Source organism: Phytophthora cinnamomi (assembly GCF_018691715.1).
Source record: "Phytophthora cinnamomi strain GKB4 chromosome Unknown Contig48, whole genome shotgun sequence".
Lineage (NCBI taxonomy): Eukaryota > Oomycota > Peronosporomycetes > Peronosporales > Peronosporaceae > Phytophthora > Phytophthora cinnamomi.
The window spans coordinates 175,550-193,895 of NW_027150981.1; the positions used below are offsets into that span (position 1 = coordinate 175,550).

Genomic DNA, 18,346 nt, shown 5'->3' on the forward strand with positions numbered 1-18,346 from the left:
AAGCGCCTGCCACTCGTTCCGCGAACTGAGGTGCTGAAACCATTGTCGCCAAGCTACCAGAACACGTCGACTGACTTTCGGTCTACGGACGTCTCGGTTGCCTACCTGCCGACTCATACGTCGACCGATGTGAGCCAGAAATGCGTCTGCTGCGCGCTGTTGACAAGCGCCTGCCACTCGTTCCGCGAACGAGGTGCTGAAACCATTGTCGCCAAGCTACCAGAACACACGTCGACTTTCGGTCTACGGACGTCTCGCCTACCTCCAGAATCGCCAAGCTGAAACTTTCGGTCTGCGTCTGCTGCGCGCTGCGCGCTGACAAGCGCCTGCCCCTCGTTCCGCGAACGGAGGTGCTGAAACCATTGTCGCCAAGCTACCAGAACACGTCGACTTGACTTTCGGTTGCCTACGTCTCGGTTGCCTACCTGCCGACTCATACGTCGACCGATGTGAGCCAGAAATGCGTCTGCTGCGCGCTGTTGACAAGCGCCTGCCACTCGTTCCGCGAACTGAGGTGCTGAAACCATTGTCGCCAAGCTACCAGAACACGTCGACTGACTTTCGGTCTACGGACGTCTCGGTTGCCTACCTGCCGACTCATACGTCGACCGATGTGAATCTGAAATGCGTCTGCTGCGCGCTGTTGACAAGCGCCTGCCACTCGTTCCGCGAACTGAGGTGCTGAAACCATTGTCGCCAAGCTACCAGAACACGTCGACTGACTTTCGGTCTACGGACGTCTCGGTTGCCTACCTGCCGACTCATACGTCGACCGATGTGAGCCAGAAATGCGTCTGCTGCGCGCTGTTGACAAGCGCCTGCCACTCGTTCCGCGAACGGAGGTGCTGAAACCATTGTCGCCAAGCTACCAGAACACGTCGACTGACTTTCGGTCTACGGACGTCTCGGTTGCCTACCTGCCGACTCATACGTCGACCGATGTGAATCTGAAATGCGTCTGCTGCGCGCTGTTGACAAGCGCCTGCCACTCGTTCCGCGAACTGAGGTGCTGAAACCATTGTCGCCAAGCTACCAGAACACGTCGACTGACTTTCGGTCTACGGACGTCTCGGTTGCCTACCTGCCGACTCATACGTCGACCGATGTGAGCCAGAAATGCGTCTGCTGCGCGCTGTTGACAAGCGCCTGCCACTCGTTCCGCGAACGGAGGTGCTGAAACCATTGTCGCCAAGCTACCAGAACACGTCGACTGACTTTCGGTCTACGGACGTCTCGGTTGCCTACCTGCCGACTCATACGTCGACCGATGTGAGCCAGAAATGCGTCTGCTGCGCGCTGTTGACAAGCGCCTGCCACTCGTTCCGCGAACTGAGGTGCTGAAACCATTGTCGCCAAGCTACCAGAACACGTCGACTGACTTTCGGTCTACGGACGTCTCGGTTGCCTACCTGCCGACTCATACGTCGACCGATGTGAGCCAGAAATGCGTCTGCTGCGCGCTGTTGACAAGCGCCTGCCACTCGTTCCGCGAACTGAGGTGCTGAAACCATTGTCGCCAAGCTACCAGAACACGTCGACTGACTTTCGGTCTACGGACGTCTCGGTTGCCTACCTGCCGACTCATACGTCGACCGATGTGAGCCGAAATGCGTCTGCTGCGCGCTGTTGACAAGCGCCTGCCACTCGTTCCGCGAACGGAGGTGCTGAAACCATTGTCGCCAAGCTACCAGAACACGTCGACTGACTTTCGGTCTACGGACGTCTCGGTTGCCTACCTGCCGACTCATACGTCGACCGATGTGAGCCAGAAATGCGTCTGCTGCGCGCTGTTGACAAGCGCCTGCCACTCGTTCCGCGAACGGAGGTGCTGAAACCATTGTCGCCAAGCTACCAGAACACGTCGATTGACTTTCGGTCTACGGACGTCTCGATTGCCTACCTGCCGACTCATACGTCGACCGATGTGAGCCAGAAATGCGTCTGCTGCGCGCTGTTGACAAGCGCCTGCCCTCGTTCCGCGAACTGAGGTGCTGAAACCATTGTCGCCAAGCTACCAGAACACGTCGACTGACTTTCGGTCTACGGACGTCTCGGTTGCCTACCTGCCGACTCATACGTCGACCGATGTGAATCTGAAATGCGTCTGCTGCGCGCTGTTGACAAGCGCCTGCCCCTCGTTCCGCGAACTGAGGTGCTGAAACCATTGTCGCCAAGCTACCAGAACACGTCGATTGACTTTCGGTCTACGGACGTCTCGATTGCCTACCTGCCGACTCATACGTCGACCGATGTGAGCCAGAAATGCGTCTGCTGCGCGCTGTTGACAAGCGCCTGCCCCTCGTTCCGCGAACTGAGGTGCTGAAACCATTGTCGCCAAGCTACCAGAACACGGCGACTGACTTTCGGTCTACGGACGTCTCGGTTGCCTACCTGCCGACTCATACGTCGACCGATGTGAATCTGAAATGCGTCTGCTGCGCGCTGTTGACAAGCGCCTGCCCCTCGTTCCGCGAACTGAGGTGCTGAAACCATTGTCGCCAAGCTACCAGAACACGTCGATTGACTTTCGGTCTACGGACGTCTCGGTTGCCTACCTGCCGACTCATACGTCGACCGATGTGAGCCAGAAATGCGTCTGCTGCGCGCTGTTGACAAGCGCCTGCCACTCGTTCCGCGAACGGAGGTGCTGAAACCATTGTCGCCAAGCTACCAGAACACGTCGACTGACTTTCGGCCTACGAATGTCTCGGTTGCCTACCTACTGATTCATAGATCGACCGATGCGAGCCAGAAATGCGTCTGCTGCGCGCTGTTGACAAGCGCCTGCCACTCGTTCCGCGAACGGAGGTGCTGAAACCATTGTCGCCAAGCTACCAGAACACGTCGATTGACTTTCGGCCTACGGACGTCTCGGTTGCCTACCTACTGATTCATAGATCGACCGATGTGAATCTGAAATGCGTCTGCTGCGCGCTGTTGACAAGCGCCTGCCACTCGTTCCGCGAACTGAGGTGCTGAAACCATTGTCGCCAAGCTACCAGAACACGTCGATTGACGTTCGGTCTGCGGACGTCTCGGTTGCCTACCTGCCGACTCATACGTCGACCGATGTGAGCCAGAAATGCGTCTGCTGCGCGCTGTTGACAAGCGCCTGCCACTCGTTCCGCGAACTGAGGTGCTGAAACCATTGTCGCCAAGCTACCAGAACACGTCGACTGACTTTCGGTCTGCGGACGTCTCGATTGCCTACCTGCCGACTCATACGTCGACCGATGTGAGCCAGAAATGCGTCTGCTGCGCGCTGTTGACAAGCGCCTGCCCCTCGTTCCGCGAACTGAGGTGCTGAAACCATTGTCGCCAAGCTACCAGAACACGTCGATTGACTTTCGGTCTACGGACGTCTCGGTTGCCTACCTACTGATTCATAGATCGACCGATGTGAATCTGAAATGCGTCTGCTGCGCGCTGTTGACAAGCGCCTGCCACTCGTTCCGCGAACGGAGGTGCTGAAACCATTGTCGCCAAGCTACCAGAACACGTCGACTGACTTTCGGTCTGCGGACGTCTCGATTGCCTACCTGCCGACTCATACGTCGACCGATGTGAGCCAGAAATGCGTCTGCTGCGCGCTGTTGACAAGCGCCTGCCACTCGTTCCGCGAACGGAGGTGCTGAAACCATTGTCGCCAAGCTACCAGAACACGTCGACTGACTTTCGGTCTGCGGACGTCTCGGTTGCCTACCTGCCGACTCATACCAAAGGAAGTTGGACTACGAGCTGTAAAGCTTGAAACACTTAAAGACGGCTTCGGGCCGAGATTGCAAAACCAAAAGTAAGATTGATTGAGTGAGTTTTAGCTTCTAACCTGCCTACTATGCTCTCTTGTTGGCAAAAAGAAAAGCAAACATCTGTGGGAATCGAACCCACGACCTTCGAGTCAAAGACCCGGTACTAACCCACTAAGCAATACAGACTTGTGCAAAGTCATGGACACCCTACTCCTACATATGCAAATACTATGCACCCACCCGCGCATCCACGCAGCTTGAACATCCAGACGCGCTCCCACGCGCTCGTCCTCATGCACACGCAGCCTGCGCGTCTCATCTTGAGCATTGGACGCCGCCGCAAAGCCTCGCACACGCGCACACACGCACGCACACACACGCACACGCACGCACACACAATGGCGCGCCAAGTGTGAAGCCACGCGCACGCATCACCCTTTAACACTCTCCCTTGATGCGCTGTGCCTGGCGTCTTAGTCGTCCATGCCGAGTCCAACGATAAACTGGCGGTGCTTGGGTCGTGCCAGCGCCTTGGTAAACCCGTCCGCGATCATCTCGTCTGTCGGCTTGTACTCAAGCACGATGATCTTGTCTTCCACCTTCTCGCGCAAGAAGTGATACTTCAGGTGGATGTGCTTCGTACGTGAGTGGTAAGCTGGGTTCTTGGCCAGCGCAATGCATCCTTGGTTGTCCTGGAATATTGTAGTAGCACCCACACACTCAGCCCCCACGTCCTTTAGTAGCTGACGCAGCCATACTGCCTCTTGGGTGGCATTGTATAAGGCCATATACTCTGCCTCCGTGCTCGATGTTGCCACTGTCGGTTGCCGCTTGGACTTCCACGAAATCGCACTCCCATTCAGGAAAAACACGTAGCCTGTAGTCGAGCGCCGAGTGTCCAGATCGCCTGCCCAGTTCGCATCCGCGTAGCCGAACAACTCTCCCTTGGTCCGGCCGTTGAACACAAGCCCCAAGTCTTGAGTCGTCTTCAAATACTTTAAAATCCTTTTTGCGGCCACCCAATGAGACTTGTTGTAGTACTCGCAAAACTTGGCCACTTCACCCACAGCTTGAGCAATGTCCGGACGGGTGCAAGTTGCGAGGTACATTAAAGCCCCCACCAACTCGCGGTACGGGTACTTAGGCGCGAAAACTTCGTCCTCCGAGGGTTTCACCAGTTTCGAGTTGCTATCCGCTGGTGTGTGCACTGCCTTGCAGTTTTCTACACCGAACTTTTCTGCGAGTCGCTGAATATACGCTCGTTGGTTCATGATAATGACCTTGCTCTCACGGTCGCGGTGGATCTCGATGCCGAGGCAGTACTTCAGCTCACCGAGCTCCTTAATGCTGAACTCACGCTTCAGCGCCTCCTTGATCCCAGTAATATCTGCTTTCGTCTTGCTGAAGATCATGAGGTCGTCCACATAGACGACAATAATGCTGAACTTTGAGCCAGAACGCCGAACGTACACACACGGCTCCGCCGCCGATCGACAAAAGCCTTGGCTTTCCAAGTGCTTATTCAGCTTGCTGTTCCATTGACGCGCCGCTTGCTTCGTGCCGTAAAGTGCTTGCATCAGCAAACACTTCTTAGTCGGGTTGCTTTGGTCCTCGAAACCATCTGGCTGGTCCATATAGAGTTCCTCGTCCACGTCACCGTATAGAAACGCGGTGTCAACATCCACGTTTTCAGCCTCCATGTCTTCCTCTGCAGCAATTGCCACAACCATGTTGATGGACTCCTTGCGTGCTACAGGAGCGAACGTCTCCGTGTAGTCAACTCCTGGGCGTTGTGTGAAGCCCTTTGCCACCAAACGAGCCTTGAACTTGATGATTTTCCCGCTCGGGTCTCGCTTGATGCGGAAAACCCACTTGCACCCGATTGCCTTTTTGTCTGATGGCATATCCACCAAAGTCCAGGTGCGGTGATCCTCAAGCGACTTCATCTCGCTTTCCATGGCACGCAGCCACTCGTCCTTGTACTTGCTGCGCATAACTTCGTCGTATGAAACAGCACGCTCGCCGTCGTCGTCTTCAGTAAGTAGACAGTAGAGGGAATCGAACTCACCCTCAAAATCGTCCAAGTTGAACTCACCACGTCGAGTCCCGGGGTACTCGTCCTGGTAGCGCACAACTCCACGCCTTTTGCGTGCTGGACGCACCATCCACTCCTCCTCGCCATCTCTCCCCGGAGTGCTAGAGCCACGCGTCGGCACAGAGTCAGTCGGTCCGCTGTGATTATCAGGTTCCCGGCGTGGGTGAGTTGGGGGTGTGCGGAAACCTTCCTCAACGCTGGGTTCTTCCGTGCGCTCCTCTTCTTCGTCGTTGCCGATGATATCGATCACCTCCTGGCTGCCCTCCTTACGCGCCGTAGCGAGTGGGGCTTCAGCAAACGTCACACTCCTTGAAATCACGATTGATCCGTTAGTTGGATCCAGCAGTCGATATGCTTTGTGCTGTTTGGCGTAGCCGAGGAAAACGCACTTGATACCCGAGTCATCCAGCTTTTTGCGTTTTTGCTTGGTCACATGGGCATAGCACTCGGTCCCAAAAACGCGCATGTGCTCCAGACGAGGCTCCCTTTTGTAAACCAGTTGGAACGGACTTGAGTGTGGGTTTGAAGTGTTAGGCAACACGTTCCGAATGTCTGCTGCAGTCATCATAGCCTCACACCAGTACGACTTGTCAATCCCGCTCTCTTTCAGCATGCAGCGTGTCATTTCGACCAGAGTACGGTTCATTCGCTCTGCCATACCGTTTTGCTGCGGGTTGTATGGTACCGTAAACTCCTGCTTGACCATCTTGTCGTCGCAAAGAGTCTCCATTGCTGCGTTGCAATACTCACCACCATTATCACTGCGTAACACCTTAACCTTGATGCCCGCGCTTGTTTCTGCCTCTTTGAGAAATTTCTTGAACGCCTCACACACTTCGCTCTTCTTGCGCAGTGGATAGATCGTCACAAAACGGCTTTTCATCAAAATAAAGCTCACAATATACTTGTAGCCCGACTTGGATGCGGGGGTGACAGGCCCCAACACATCAGAGCACACGGTGGTGTCATTGCGTGCACTCTCCCTGGCTTCGAGCTCCTTCTCGGTTGAACTGAATGGCTTGCGTGCTTGTTCCGCAGTCGCGCATACACCACACACGGTTCCAGGTGCAACTTGCGCACCACTGAGTTTTCCGTCCTTAACCATGGAGTTCAACGTGCTGAAAGACACGTGACCGAGTCGCCGATGCCATAGACCAACGTCGTTTTCAGCCACATGACACTCCTCACCACCATCAGTGTTGAGGTACATCAGCTTGCCTTGCTTCCTACCCGTCGCCACAACTTGGCTGCCGCGTTTCACAACGCACCGCTCGCTGTCCATAGTCACGGTCATACCGCGTGCTGTTGCAGCCGTCAGAGAGAACAGGTTCTTGTTTAAGTCTTCAACATGCAACGTGTTTTCCAGCCGCGCGTTTATCCACGAACTTCCAGTCCAGACACGCAAAGCAACTGTTCCAAAGCCGAGAATCTTCAAGTTCGCACTGTTCTTTGCGCTCAATATGCTGCGCGCAGTCTTTATAGCCGAGTACTCGTGAAAGGCGTCGCGTGTCTTGCACATGTGTGCCGAAGCACCACTATCCATCACCCAGCTCTCGCTCGCAAAAGCGTCGGTCACGTTAAACGCAACGTTTGACTGGTCTTGGATACTATCATCGGGACTTGCCCTAGAACGGCAATCCCTCGCGTAATGGCCCATCTTGCCACAGTTGAAACACGCTCCGGAGAATCCCTTCTTGCGTCCCCCGCGTGTGTTCTTCTTCTTCTGTTGCTGCTTTCCATTGCCATTACCGGCAAGAAGCGCGGTCGCCTCTTCGACGCGCGTCGAGTCCTTTTGACGCACTTCTTCCGCAATCAGCTTGCTCACGAGGTCTGCAAGCTTGAAATCGCTCACTGACATGCGAAATGCTTGAACCAGGCTCTCGTAGCTCGATGGTAGACTCCGCAACATCGTCGCACAGACGTCTTCTTCGCTCGGTTCACACCCCGCGTTCTTCATATCCATCACGAGCTTCTCTAACTCCGTTACGTAATTGCTGACGGAGGATGCTGTAAACTTGAACGCCGAGAACTTCTCTTTGAGCCACAGTCGGTTCGCCATGTCTTGAGTCTTGTGGAACGTTTTCAATGTGTCCCACGCTCCCTTCGCAGTCTTGGACGTCACCACGTGCATCAACTGCGAGTCGTTGAGGTTGAGCACAATCGCCGCGTGCGCTTGCTGCTCCTTCGCCGAGGCCACCTCGGCTTCTCCGCTGACCGCATCCCACAATCCCTTGGACATCAGGTACATCTTCATCTTGTAGCTCCACAGCGAGTAGTTCGAGCCGTCGAAAGGCTCGACTTTGAACTTGGTGTCGGTACTTGGGCTCATAACCAAAAGGAAGTTGGACTACGAGCTGTAAAGCTTGAAACACTTAAAGACGGCTTCGGGCCGAGATTGCAAAACCAAAAGTAAGATTGATTGAGTGAGTTTTAGCTTCTAGCCTGCCTACTATGCTCTCTTGTTGGCAAAAAGAAAAGCAAACATCTGTGGGAATCGAACCCACGACCTTCGAGTCAAAGACCCGGTACTAACCCACTAAGCAATACAGACTTGTGCAAAGTCATGGACACCCTACTCCTACATATGCAAATACTATGCACCCACCCGCGCATCCACGCAGCTTGAACATCCAGACGCGCTCCCACGCGCTCGTCCTCATACACACGTAGCCTGCGCGTCTCATCTTGAGCATTGGACGCCGCCACAAAGCCTCGCACACGCGCACACACGCACGCACACGCACGCACACGCACACGCACGCACACACACGTACACGCACGCACACACAATGGCGCGCCAAGTGTGAAGCCACGCGCACGCATCACCCTTTAACACATACGTCGACCGATGTGAGCCAGAAATGCGTCTGCTGCGCGCTGTTGACAAGTGCCTGCCACTCGTTCCGCGAACTGAGGTGCTGAAACCATTGTCGCCAAGCTACCAGAACACGTCGAGTAACTTTCGGTCTACGGACGTCTCGGTTGCCTACCTGCCGACTCATACGTCGACCGATGTGAATCTGAAATGCGTCTGCTGCGCGCTGTTGACAAGCGCCTGCCACTCGTTCCGCGACGTGAGGTGCTGAAACCATTGTCGCCAAGCTACCAGAACACGTCGATTGACTTTCGGTCTACGGACGTCTCGGTTGCCTACCTGCCGACTCATACGTCGACCGATGTGAATCTGAAATGCGTCTGCTGCGCGCTGTTGACAAGCGCCTGCCCCTCGTTCCGCGAACTGAGGTGCTGAAACCATTGCCGCCAAGCTACCAGAACACGTCGACTGACTTTCGGTCTACGGATGTAGTGGCCCTAACTTGACTCACTACTATAGCTTACACGTTGCGCAACGTGTATGAGGAAGCGTAAGTACTTAGCAATTACTTAGGTTAATTATATTTGAGTACACAAATATAAGTTAACTTAGACAAGACTCCAAGTAGCTAGTTTAAGGTAAATTGAGAACTGTATTGTTTGTAAATTGATCTTCCTCTAAAATCTGCTAAAAACTGTTTATCATCTATGAAAGGGTTGGCAGCGGCTGGCTGTCAGAGACCCGCTAATATGCATGTCTCTGATTGGTAGAAAGATACTGCTTTCTACCAATAGGATCTTTTGGGTATGTGTGGACCACCCACTGTGGTGGTCCACTTCAATGTATCCATCGGTGTGTCTTACACCAATGTGAGGAAGTATCCAAAACGTTTAACAGATAACCTATCTGTTAAATTCACAAGTGGCTTGCAGCCACTTGTACGTGTAACCCCGTTACACCATCCCCCCCTTAAGGTTAGACGCGCGGGGTCCCCGTACGTCAATCTTTTGGAATTGATCATTCGTCAATTCTCCGCGTTTGGAGAAGAAACCCGCGCTCATTCAACGATGAGCGCGCCACAAAAGAAGACCTCCAAGTCGGTGGGGAGTCATCTCTCCATCGACGACTACTTCGAACGCCAGAAGGCGAAGTACGGCGACGTCGTCGACTTCGACGACGACGATGAAGACATGGAGGGCGAGGAGGACTCGCCCTCAAAGCGTAAAGACTCAGTGTCGAGCGAATCGCTCGACCCTCACGCCAAGAACGTTCGCCCACGTGAAGGGGACGAATCGGACGCTTCGAGTTCGAAGCGTTCGCGTACTGAGAGCGATACCCCACTCGCTTCCGCTGGGGGCTCTCAGTACTACGCGCGCTGCTGCTGCAGCGCGTGATGTTAAAGCTCAAGGCTCTCCGCGCGCTGCGCCTACAGCGCGCGATCCATGGTTGCCGTCCGCGTCCGAGATCGCGGACCGGTTTGGGAACTCGGTACCTCCGAATGAGGTGCCGCTGTACGTATGCAGCGCCATCAAAGATGACGCTGTGGCTGCCGAGCTGCACTTTGATGCGGAAACGCATCAAAGGCGCGATTACTATATCGGACTCTTTCATGAGCTCCGATGTTTTCAAAGCAAGAAGACCTCTTCTCGCAGCAAAGTGCACGAATGGCAGGCACTTTGTCAAAGCTGGAACGCCTTTGTTGATAACTTCAACAAGAGGCCGAGTGCTTACCGTGATCGGGTTAAGCAAGCGCGTGATCGCTTCGAGACGTACTCGAAGCGTGGAAAGCTGGAGCAACTTCATGTTGCTGCTGAGGAGGCAAATGTGCCGTGCGCTGTGCCCGAGGGCTTTCAGTGCACGAAGTGCTTTCCAGGCGCGGTCCGCTTGAGCGACCGCGACCTGAACGGGTACACGTCGTTCCGTGTGCCCGAGAGTCTCAAAGAGCTCCGTGCTAAGTTCTTAGCACGTGAGGGTTCGGGCGCTAGCGATGATCGCAGCGCTCGTGTTACTTCCGCTGCGCCGGCGCGTACTGTTCCTCGTACGCCCTCACCATTTCCGGAACGTCCTCCACCAAGACGTTCCGCGGCTCCCATGCATCTCAATGGGGAGGAAATCCTCTCCAACGAATACGAAAACGAGCCCCTTGAGGGTTCGTTTTCGGGATACTATGGTCAACAATCCGCTCAACAATCCAGCGTGTTGAGCCGCGGGCGTCACGGATCGGCGGTGGCGGGGGTGGGAAAACGCCCCGGGTATGATCAGGCCCGAGCTGATCAGTATGCGCCTCTCCACGACCGGGTGACCGTCGTGGAGCGTCTGCAGGGCGCTGAGTTCGCCGCCCTGAAACAGGAGCTGGCGAACCAGAAGGCCCAAGTCGCGGCGGTCTCGCAGACCGCCTCGAATATCCAGGTCGAGCTGGGGACCCAGATGAAGGGGTTGCTCCAGCGCGTCCGCGCGCTGGAGGAGAGGCTGCTCGTCGCCGAGGCCAAGTCCTCCGCTTCTGCCTCGGCCCCTGCCGAGGCTTCGGGTCAGCCGAGCTAGATGGCTCGTGCTGCAGGTATGGCTTCAGCCGTCCGACGTAAAAGGTCGGATGGAGTCGCATGCTAGACGGTATGGCTAGCGTGTATGCGTTGCCGTGCCGTGCCAACACAGTGAACGGCCCGATGAAGCGCGGAGCAAGCTTGCTTGCTCCGAAATCCGAAACTGCATGTTTAGGCAGGTTTTGAGCAGCTAGCAAAACCAATGAACTAACTTTGAATTCATTTGTGTTGCCTCTGCCCGCATTGTCTGCGTTCAGCTTCTGTTGATCAACAGAAGCTGCTATTGTGTCTTGGACAAACCGAATCACGGCTTGTCTTTTGGTGATGAAACTGATTGCATCCGAGCTGAAGTCATTCAGCTCGCTCTCCGCTAGAGGCCCGGCCTCTGCGTGGTTCTTTGCGGTGTCTGCGCCCTGCGCAGACCCGTGGTCGTTGGCCATGTTGTTGGGGGAGTCTGCGCCCTGCGCAGACTCATGTGGTTTGTCCATTGTTGCAGCTGACACTGTGCAAGTGTCAGCGGTTTGCTGCGGCTGCTGTATTGCAGTCGTAGATCCTCCCCTACTTAAAGTGGGAGCCATCACTCCGAGTAAACTCGGTAGACGTAGATGCCGCATGGCATTCACGTAGAACGGTGTATGCCCGGTCGAGGCATGCACTGAGTTATTGATGGCAAACTCTGCCATCGATAAGCACTCGCTCCAGTATTGGAACGAGTGAGCGTAGCTCTTCAACATATCGACGAGCACGCGATTCACGCGCTCGGTGTGACCGTCCGTCTGCGGATGATCCGCAGTCGACATGGGAAGCTGGCTCCCAAGAAGTGTAAACACTTCTTGCCACAGGTGCGCTGTGAAGCGCGGGTCTCTGTCCGACACGATGTCGGACGGCATGCCATGGTGTTTGAACACCATGTCGACGAGCAGACGGGCCGTCTGCTTCGCGGTCACCTCTGCTGGCACCGCAGCAAGATGTACCATCTTGCTGAAACGGTCTACAAAGACCACAACACCGGTGTTCCCTCCGCTATCCGGGGGAAGACCAAAGATGAAGTCCAAAGACATGGACTTCCAACACTCCGACGGAGTCGGTAGTGATTGCAGTGGAGCCTGCGCGAATGGCGCAGGCTTCACGCGTTGGCATACCTCGCAAGCACGGATGTACTTGCGCACCCACTTATACTGGTGACAGCAGCATAAAGCGCTGTCTCGACTGGTGAGCCGCGTGCACCTGCTGGTGCGCGTGCTGCGGTAACAGGGCCATCGCTCTCTGTTCCGCTGTCGCGTCCGAAGCGCACGAGCGTGCGCTTCATCCAGTCTATTACCGGATCATGCCGTGCAAGCCACGGCATGCCCACTACTACGTCGAACTTATCGTCCAGGTCCAGGACGATAAAGTGTTCGACAAACACTCGTTGTTTGTACGAGAAGCGCACGTTCACGACGCGCTTCTCGGTCTTCACGATGGCACCTGTTCCCAGTCGTACCTCCAGAAGACTTCGAGGTGTATCTACCTCCTCGAAGTCAAGTCTCGACAGGCTTCGTAGTCGAACAAAGTTGTTCGACGCGCCTGAATCTACCAAAGCTCGAAGAGAGTCAGTCGCTCTCTTCGAGTAAATCTTCAAGATGACTAGGTTCGGCCTGTCATCTTGTTCCTTGCAGTGAGAGCTGGTCTCACTGGGGGCTGCAGTCCTCAGTGTCGCGTGCCCGATGTCGGCACGCGCGACTGCATTACCAGTAGGGCGCCCCGCGCCTACTGGATGTTCGCGTTTTTTGTTGGTCCGCGGCGATGCCTAACATCGCCACGACGCCCACCTCCAGGGGGCATGGGAGCTGTGCACTCCCGTGCAAAGTGACCGATCCTTCCGCAACGGAAGCATCGCACGTTACCTCCCTGCTGCTGGTAACCAGCAGTTGTTGCATTCGAGAGGTCCATTGGTTCTGGACCTCCCGGCCTCGCGACCGGGCGCGGTTGCGGCCTCGGCACGTTCACATGCAGTTTAGCCTGCCGCAGGCTAAACTCTTCTTGCATGGCAAGAGTAATCGCAGCTTCGAGAGTACTCCGGTACTCTCGGAAGAGATAGGTCTTCACGGGCCCATCTCTAAGCCCCTTCATGAACGTGACGACCTTGGTCGCCTCGTCAATCGGGTTAGTCACGATATTTGATACCAAATATCGTGCGCGCTGCGCGTAAGCATGGACGTCATGCTTACCCTGCTGAAGGTCGACGAACTCCGCCCTCGACCGGAACTCGTTTTGCGGGGGCTCAAACGCTTGTTTGAGCTCCTCTTTGAACACTTCGTACGTGCTGAAGCACGTAGGATCGGAGAGTCGGCGTCCATACGCCCAACTCCTTGCGCGTCCGCCAAGGCAGGACATGGCGAACGCGACCTTCGACAGCGGGTCGACGATGCGTCGAGCCGCTATGGCTGTGTCGAGTTCGACAAGCCATCGGAGGAGAGGCTCGCCCTCTCTCCCCACGTAATTGCTTACGCTCAACTTTAATGGTTGAGCACGCGGTGTCGTCCCTGACGACGCCGTCACTGAGGAAGCAGCGTCACGCTGCTCCTTCATGATGAACCCCAGAGCAACACCATGTTGCTCCGTCGGCGATAGCGTACGCAGCATTGTAGCTATCGCCGCTTCTCCAATGACTGTTGACAGTCGTTGGAGGGCCTCCCACTCTGGGTCAGACAGGTGGGGGCAGTCAGCGCGTGCAACATGCGTTGCAGGCGTGTTGGAGCTCTCCATGGGCACCTCCGTGCTCATGTGGTTCTCGGCTCCGCGTTCGTACACCGCGTACGAACGTCAAGCAGTCGGTCGATGAAGTGCTACCAGGGGTAGTGGGTCTAACTTGACTCACTACTTTAGCTTACACGTTGCGCAACGTGTATGAGGAAGCGTAAGTACTTAGTAATTACTTAGGTTAATTATATTTGAGTACACAAATATAAGTTAACTTAGACAAGACTCCAAGTAGCTAGTTTAAGGTAAATTGAGAACTGTATTGTTTGTAAATTGATCTTCCTCTAAAATCTGCTAAAAATTGTTTATCATCTATGAAAGGGTTGGCAGCGGCTGGCTGTCAGAGACCCGCTAATATGCATGTCTCTGATTGGTAGAAAGATACTGCTTTCTACCAATAGGATCTTTTGGGTATGTGTGGACCACCCACTGTGGTGGTCCACTTCAATGTATCCATCGGTGTGTCTTACACCAATGTGAGGAAGTATCCAAAACGTTTAACAGATAACCTATCTGTTAAATTCACAAGTGGCTTGCAGCCACTTGTACGTGTAACCCCGTTACAACGGACGTCTCGATTGCCTACCTGCCGACTCATACGTCGACCGATGTGAGCCAGAAATGCGTCTGCTGCGCGCTGTTGACAAGCGCCTGCCACTCGTTCCGCGAACGGAGGTGCTGAAACCATTGTCGCCAAGCTACCAGAACACGTCGACTGACTTTCGGTCTACGGACGTCTCGGTTGCCTACCTGCCGACTCATACGTCGACCGATGTGAGCCAGAAATGCGTCTGCTGCGCGCTGTTGACAAGCGCCTGCCCCTCGTTCCGCGAACTGAGGTGCTGAAACCATTGTCGCCAAGCTACCAGAACACGTCGACTGACTTTCGGTCTACGGACATCTCGGTTGCCTACCTGCCGACTCATACGTCGACCGATGTGAATCTGAAATGCGTCTGCTGCGCGCTGTTGACAAGCGCCTGCCACTCGTTCCGCGAACTGAGGTGCTGAAACCATTGTCGCCAAGCTACCAGAACACGTCGACTGACTTTCGGTCTGCGGACGTCTCGGTTGCCTACCTGCCGACTCATACGTCGACCGATGTGAATCTGAAATGCGTCTGCTGCGCGCTGTTGACAAGCGCCTGCCACTCGTTCCGCGAACTGAGGTGCTGAAACCATTGTCGCCAACTACAAGAAGACACGATGTGTTTGTCGTAGTCCCACTCGTAGATATGGCACAACTTGTCTTCGGCGCTGACGCGCCGGTCACTGTACTTCGTCCTCGTCTTCAGGATCTCACAACCGATCAGCTGTTCTTCAGACGGAACCGCGTGACGTACAGGTAAGGACGAAATAGCCCAAATGGCTGTCGCACACTGTAACTCCGTTATGTCATACTGCGGCACGTCCTTCGGATTGATCTTTGACGCGTAGGCCACCGGCGGCTCGCCCTGCCCCTGGTCCTCAGGCAACGCTGCACTGGACCCCACCTTCGAGGTATCAGTTACCAGCGTGAACTGTCGCGATAAATCAGCGTAGGCTAGCACGGGTCTATCCGTCAGAGCCCGATTTAAACAATCGAAAGCTTCCTGCTGGGGCGCCGCCCAGCACCACGCAATATCTTTGCGCAATAGCGACGTAAATTGCGCGTCTTCTCGGCGATGTTAGGCACGAATTGCCTATAATGACCCGCCATATGCACGAAAACCTTCACCGCAGTTGCGTCTTTCGGCTAGGGGAAGTTGGCCACGCTCCTCACCAAGCTCTCCATTGGGCGCACTCCATTCTCGTCGAGCTCGAGGTCCAAGTACTCCAAGCGATCCGTCGCTAGCGAACACTTCTTGACCTTCAACGCCCAGCTCGCTTTGTCCAGACGCTCCAGCACCACCGCAAGCTCTACGACGTGCTGACTAACACCTCATCTAGAGAAGACGATAACGTCGTCTAGATAAACCAAACAAGTTTGCCACGTTATGCCTCATTCTTTGGAAGGTACTGGGCGCGTTAGCTAACCCAAATATCATCCTTATGAAGCGAAACAGCCCTTGTCGAGTCACGAAGTCGTCTTGCTGCGATCCTTCGCCGCTACTGAGATCTGTCAGTACCCAGCGTGGATGTCCAGGCTCGGGTATCGCTTGGGTCCGTGTAAGTTGTGCAAAGCATCATCTACCTGTGACAGGGGATAGACGTCACGAATCGTAATAGCGTTCAGCATCCTGTAGTCCACACAGAAATACAGGCCTTCTTCCTCACTAACACGACCGGGAATCTCCAGGAGCGGCTACCCTCCTCGCTGACCCCGTCGTGCAGCATACTCCTCATTTCCTTGTCGATTATTTCATGATCACTCTGCGCGAACCGCCGCGGTCACACCTTGATCGCCGGCTCGTTGCCGGTGTGGATCTCGTGCTCCACAGGCAGAGTCGTCGCAGGTGGACATCCTGTCCTAGGTTCCAGTAGTGCGGGGGTAGTGCCGCAACAACTGGAGGTACACCTCCTTGTCCTCCGCGCTCATGCGTTCGATTTGCAGCTCGTCCACGTTACTCAGGGGGCTCGCATCACCGAACTTTTCGTCCAGCCGCCACTTCACTTGTCAACTTCACGGCATCACTCTGCACTTGATGACAGCGGTATCTGGTTACATCGACCTTTGTGGTCGAACTAGTCTTCGGCATCCGACGTGCAGCTAATACAATGTCGACGGGTATGTCGTGGTCTCATTCAAGTTGGGGACAAACTCTGTAGTAATATCGCGGGTAGCTTGTCCTGGTTGGGTACTCACTTGACTCCATCCAGGGTGGTCATCCGGGGATTAACACGATTCAGTGTGGCACTTTTTCATTCAGTGTGCCACCATCCGGGATGCCACCACCCAGTCTTGTTAACCGTGGATCTTCATCGGTGGGGTGCTTGATGCACGGGATAATGTTGTTGGGGGGGGGGGGGGGGGGGGGGGGGCATTCGGTCTTGGTTCAGTATCTTGAACGGAGCCAATGCAGGCTGTAGCCGGGATACGTTCTCCGACAACACTTCCACGCCTTAGGCTTTTCCTGCGGTGAGGGTGTCGGCACACGGACAGGATGTGTTACTCCACGCCGAATATGATCATCCAGGGGCGCATCTCCGATCCTGTAAGCCCATACTGACTGCAAGCACTGGTAGTACCAGGTCTCCACACAAACAATCACTACACGTGTCATACAGCACGCGACTGGACTCCAATTCAGGGCGATCAATCATACTCCATCGTATCCATCCAGTTCGGCAGTCGGATGTGGCCACGGGAAAAATTCCCGAGTCGCATCGTGTCGCTATCACTCAACTTCCATCGTCACGGTCTGTCGGCACACCTCTACTCGGAAGGTTCACAACCACATCGCCACGGGCATGGCATCGCCGAGGCCCTTAAACTCCGTCTATCCCAGCGACTTGGCTTCTCTCGGACCATAATCGGCAGGCTCGGCGCCCGTGCCGGCTCCGCTACTTCTCTCGTCATCGTCGGCGACGGCAGCCGTGGTGGTGAGGTTCGTGCTGGCCCCGCTCCACCGTGCTCGCCATCGTTTCCGGCTGTCAGCACACCAGCTCGTGCTGCACCAGCAGCACCGGGTCTCGCCTGCCTTGGTCACGCTGGCCGTGCTCATTGATTGCATCTGGTGAAGCTCCGCTTCCAATTGTCCCGCGTCCGCGGACAGCAGCTTAACCGTCACCACCACCGCCGCGCACATCGCGTCCGTCACGCTCTACCAGGATTGCGCTCACTCCTGCTCCGAGTGGCGTGTTGCCCGTCGACTCACGGATCTCCTCGGTGCTCAGCGTGACTGAGCCACCCGCATTCTTGTCCAAGGTTCTCGAGGCCGTCAGCCGCTTCGCTGCCTCCGCTCTCTCCATCGATGCTGCGCGTCTCTCTGTGCGTTCGTCCCGTGGGGTACCGCCCGAAACCGTAGCAATTTCCGATGACCTTAATGTAACAATACACATCATTGTGAGCTATTCGTCCTCACCCCTTATCCGAACTGTCTGAAATCTCGTCTATCATCCTCTGCGGATTGCTGCAGGGCCTGCGTATCGCCCGTTGACGCCAAGCTCGCAGGAAGCCTTGAACACACCTGCCCAGAAGGCGCCTGTCATGACTGCCGTGTAGTAAGCGCTGGGCCTCTCCCGGGTAAGCTCACCGATACCAGTACCCGCCTCGTTCGGGTAACTAGTGTAGACCAACATCCTCGAAACTGTTCACGGCCTGGGTACCTAGGCAACGGCCACTCACCGCCGGGTCGAGGCTGGGCTTTCCACCAGTGTCAACTGGCCCTTTCCCCAGGAGGGTCCAGGCTAGAGCCGATGAGTAGGGAGCGCTAAGCGACATCGGCCTGGAATATTGACCATGCTGCTCCCTGTTATTTCTCCACA

At 55.4% G+C, this 18,346-nt stretch overlaps 1 protein-coding gene across 1 annotated transcript; it reads right to left on the minus strand.

Annotated features, from left to right (window-relative positions):
* Nucleotides 1–17,358: 17,358 nt before the first annotated feature.
* Nucleotides 17,359–17,667, minus strand: IUM83_19745 (uncharacterized protein; the record flags this gene model as incomplete). Its single annotated transcript, XM_067944809.1, has 1 exon — nt 17,359–17,667. One exon carries the CDS (start codon nt 17,665–17,667, stop codon nt 17,359–17,361), a length of 309 nt encoding a protein of 102 aa, XP_067790194.1.
* Nucleotides 17,668–18,346: the final 679 nt, after the last annotated feature.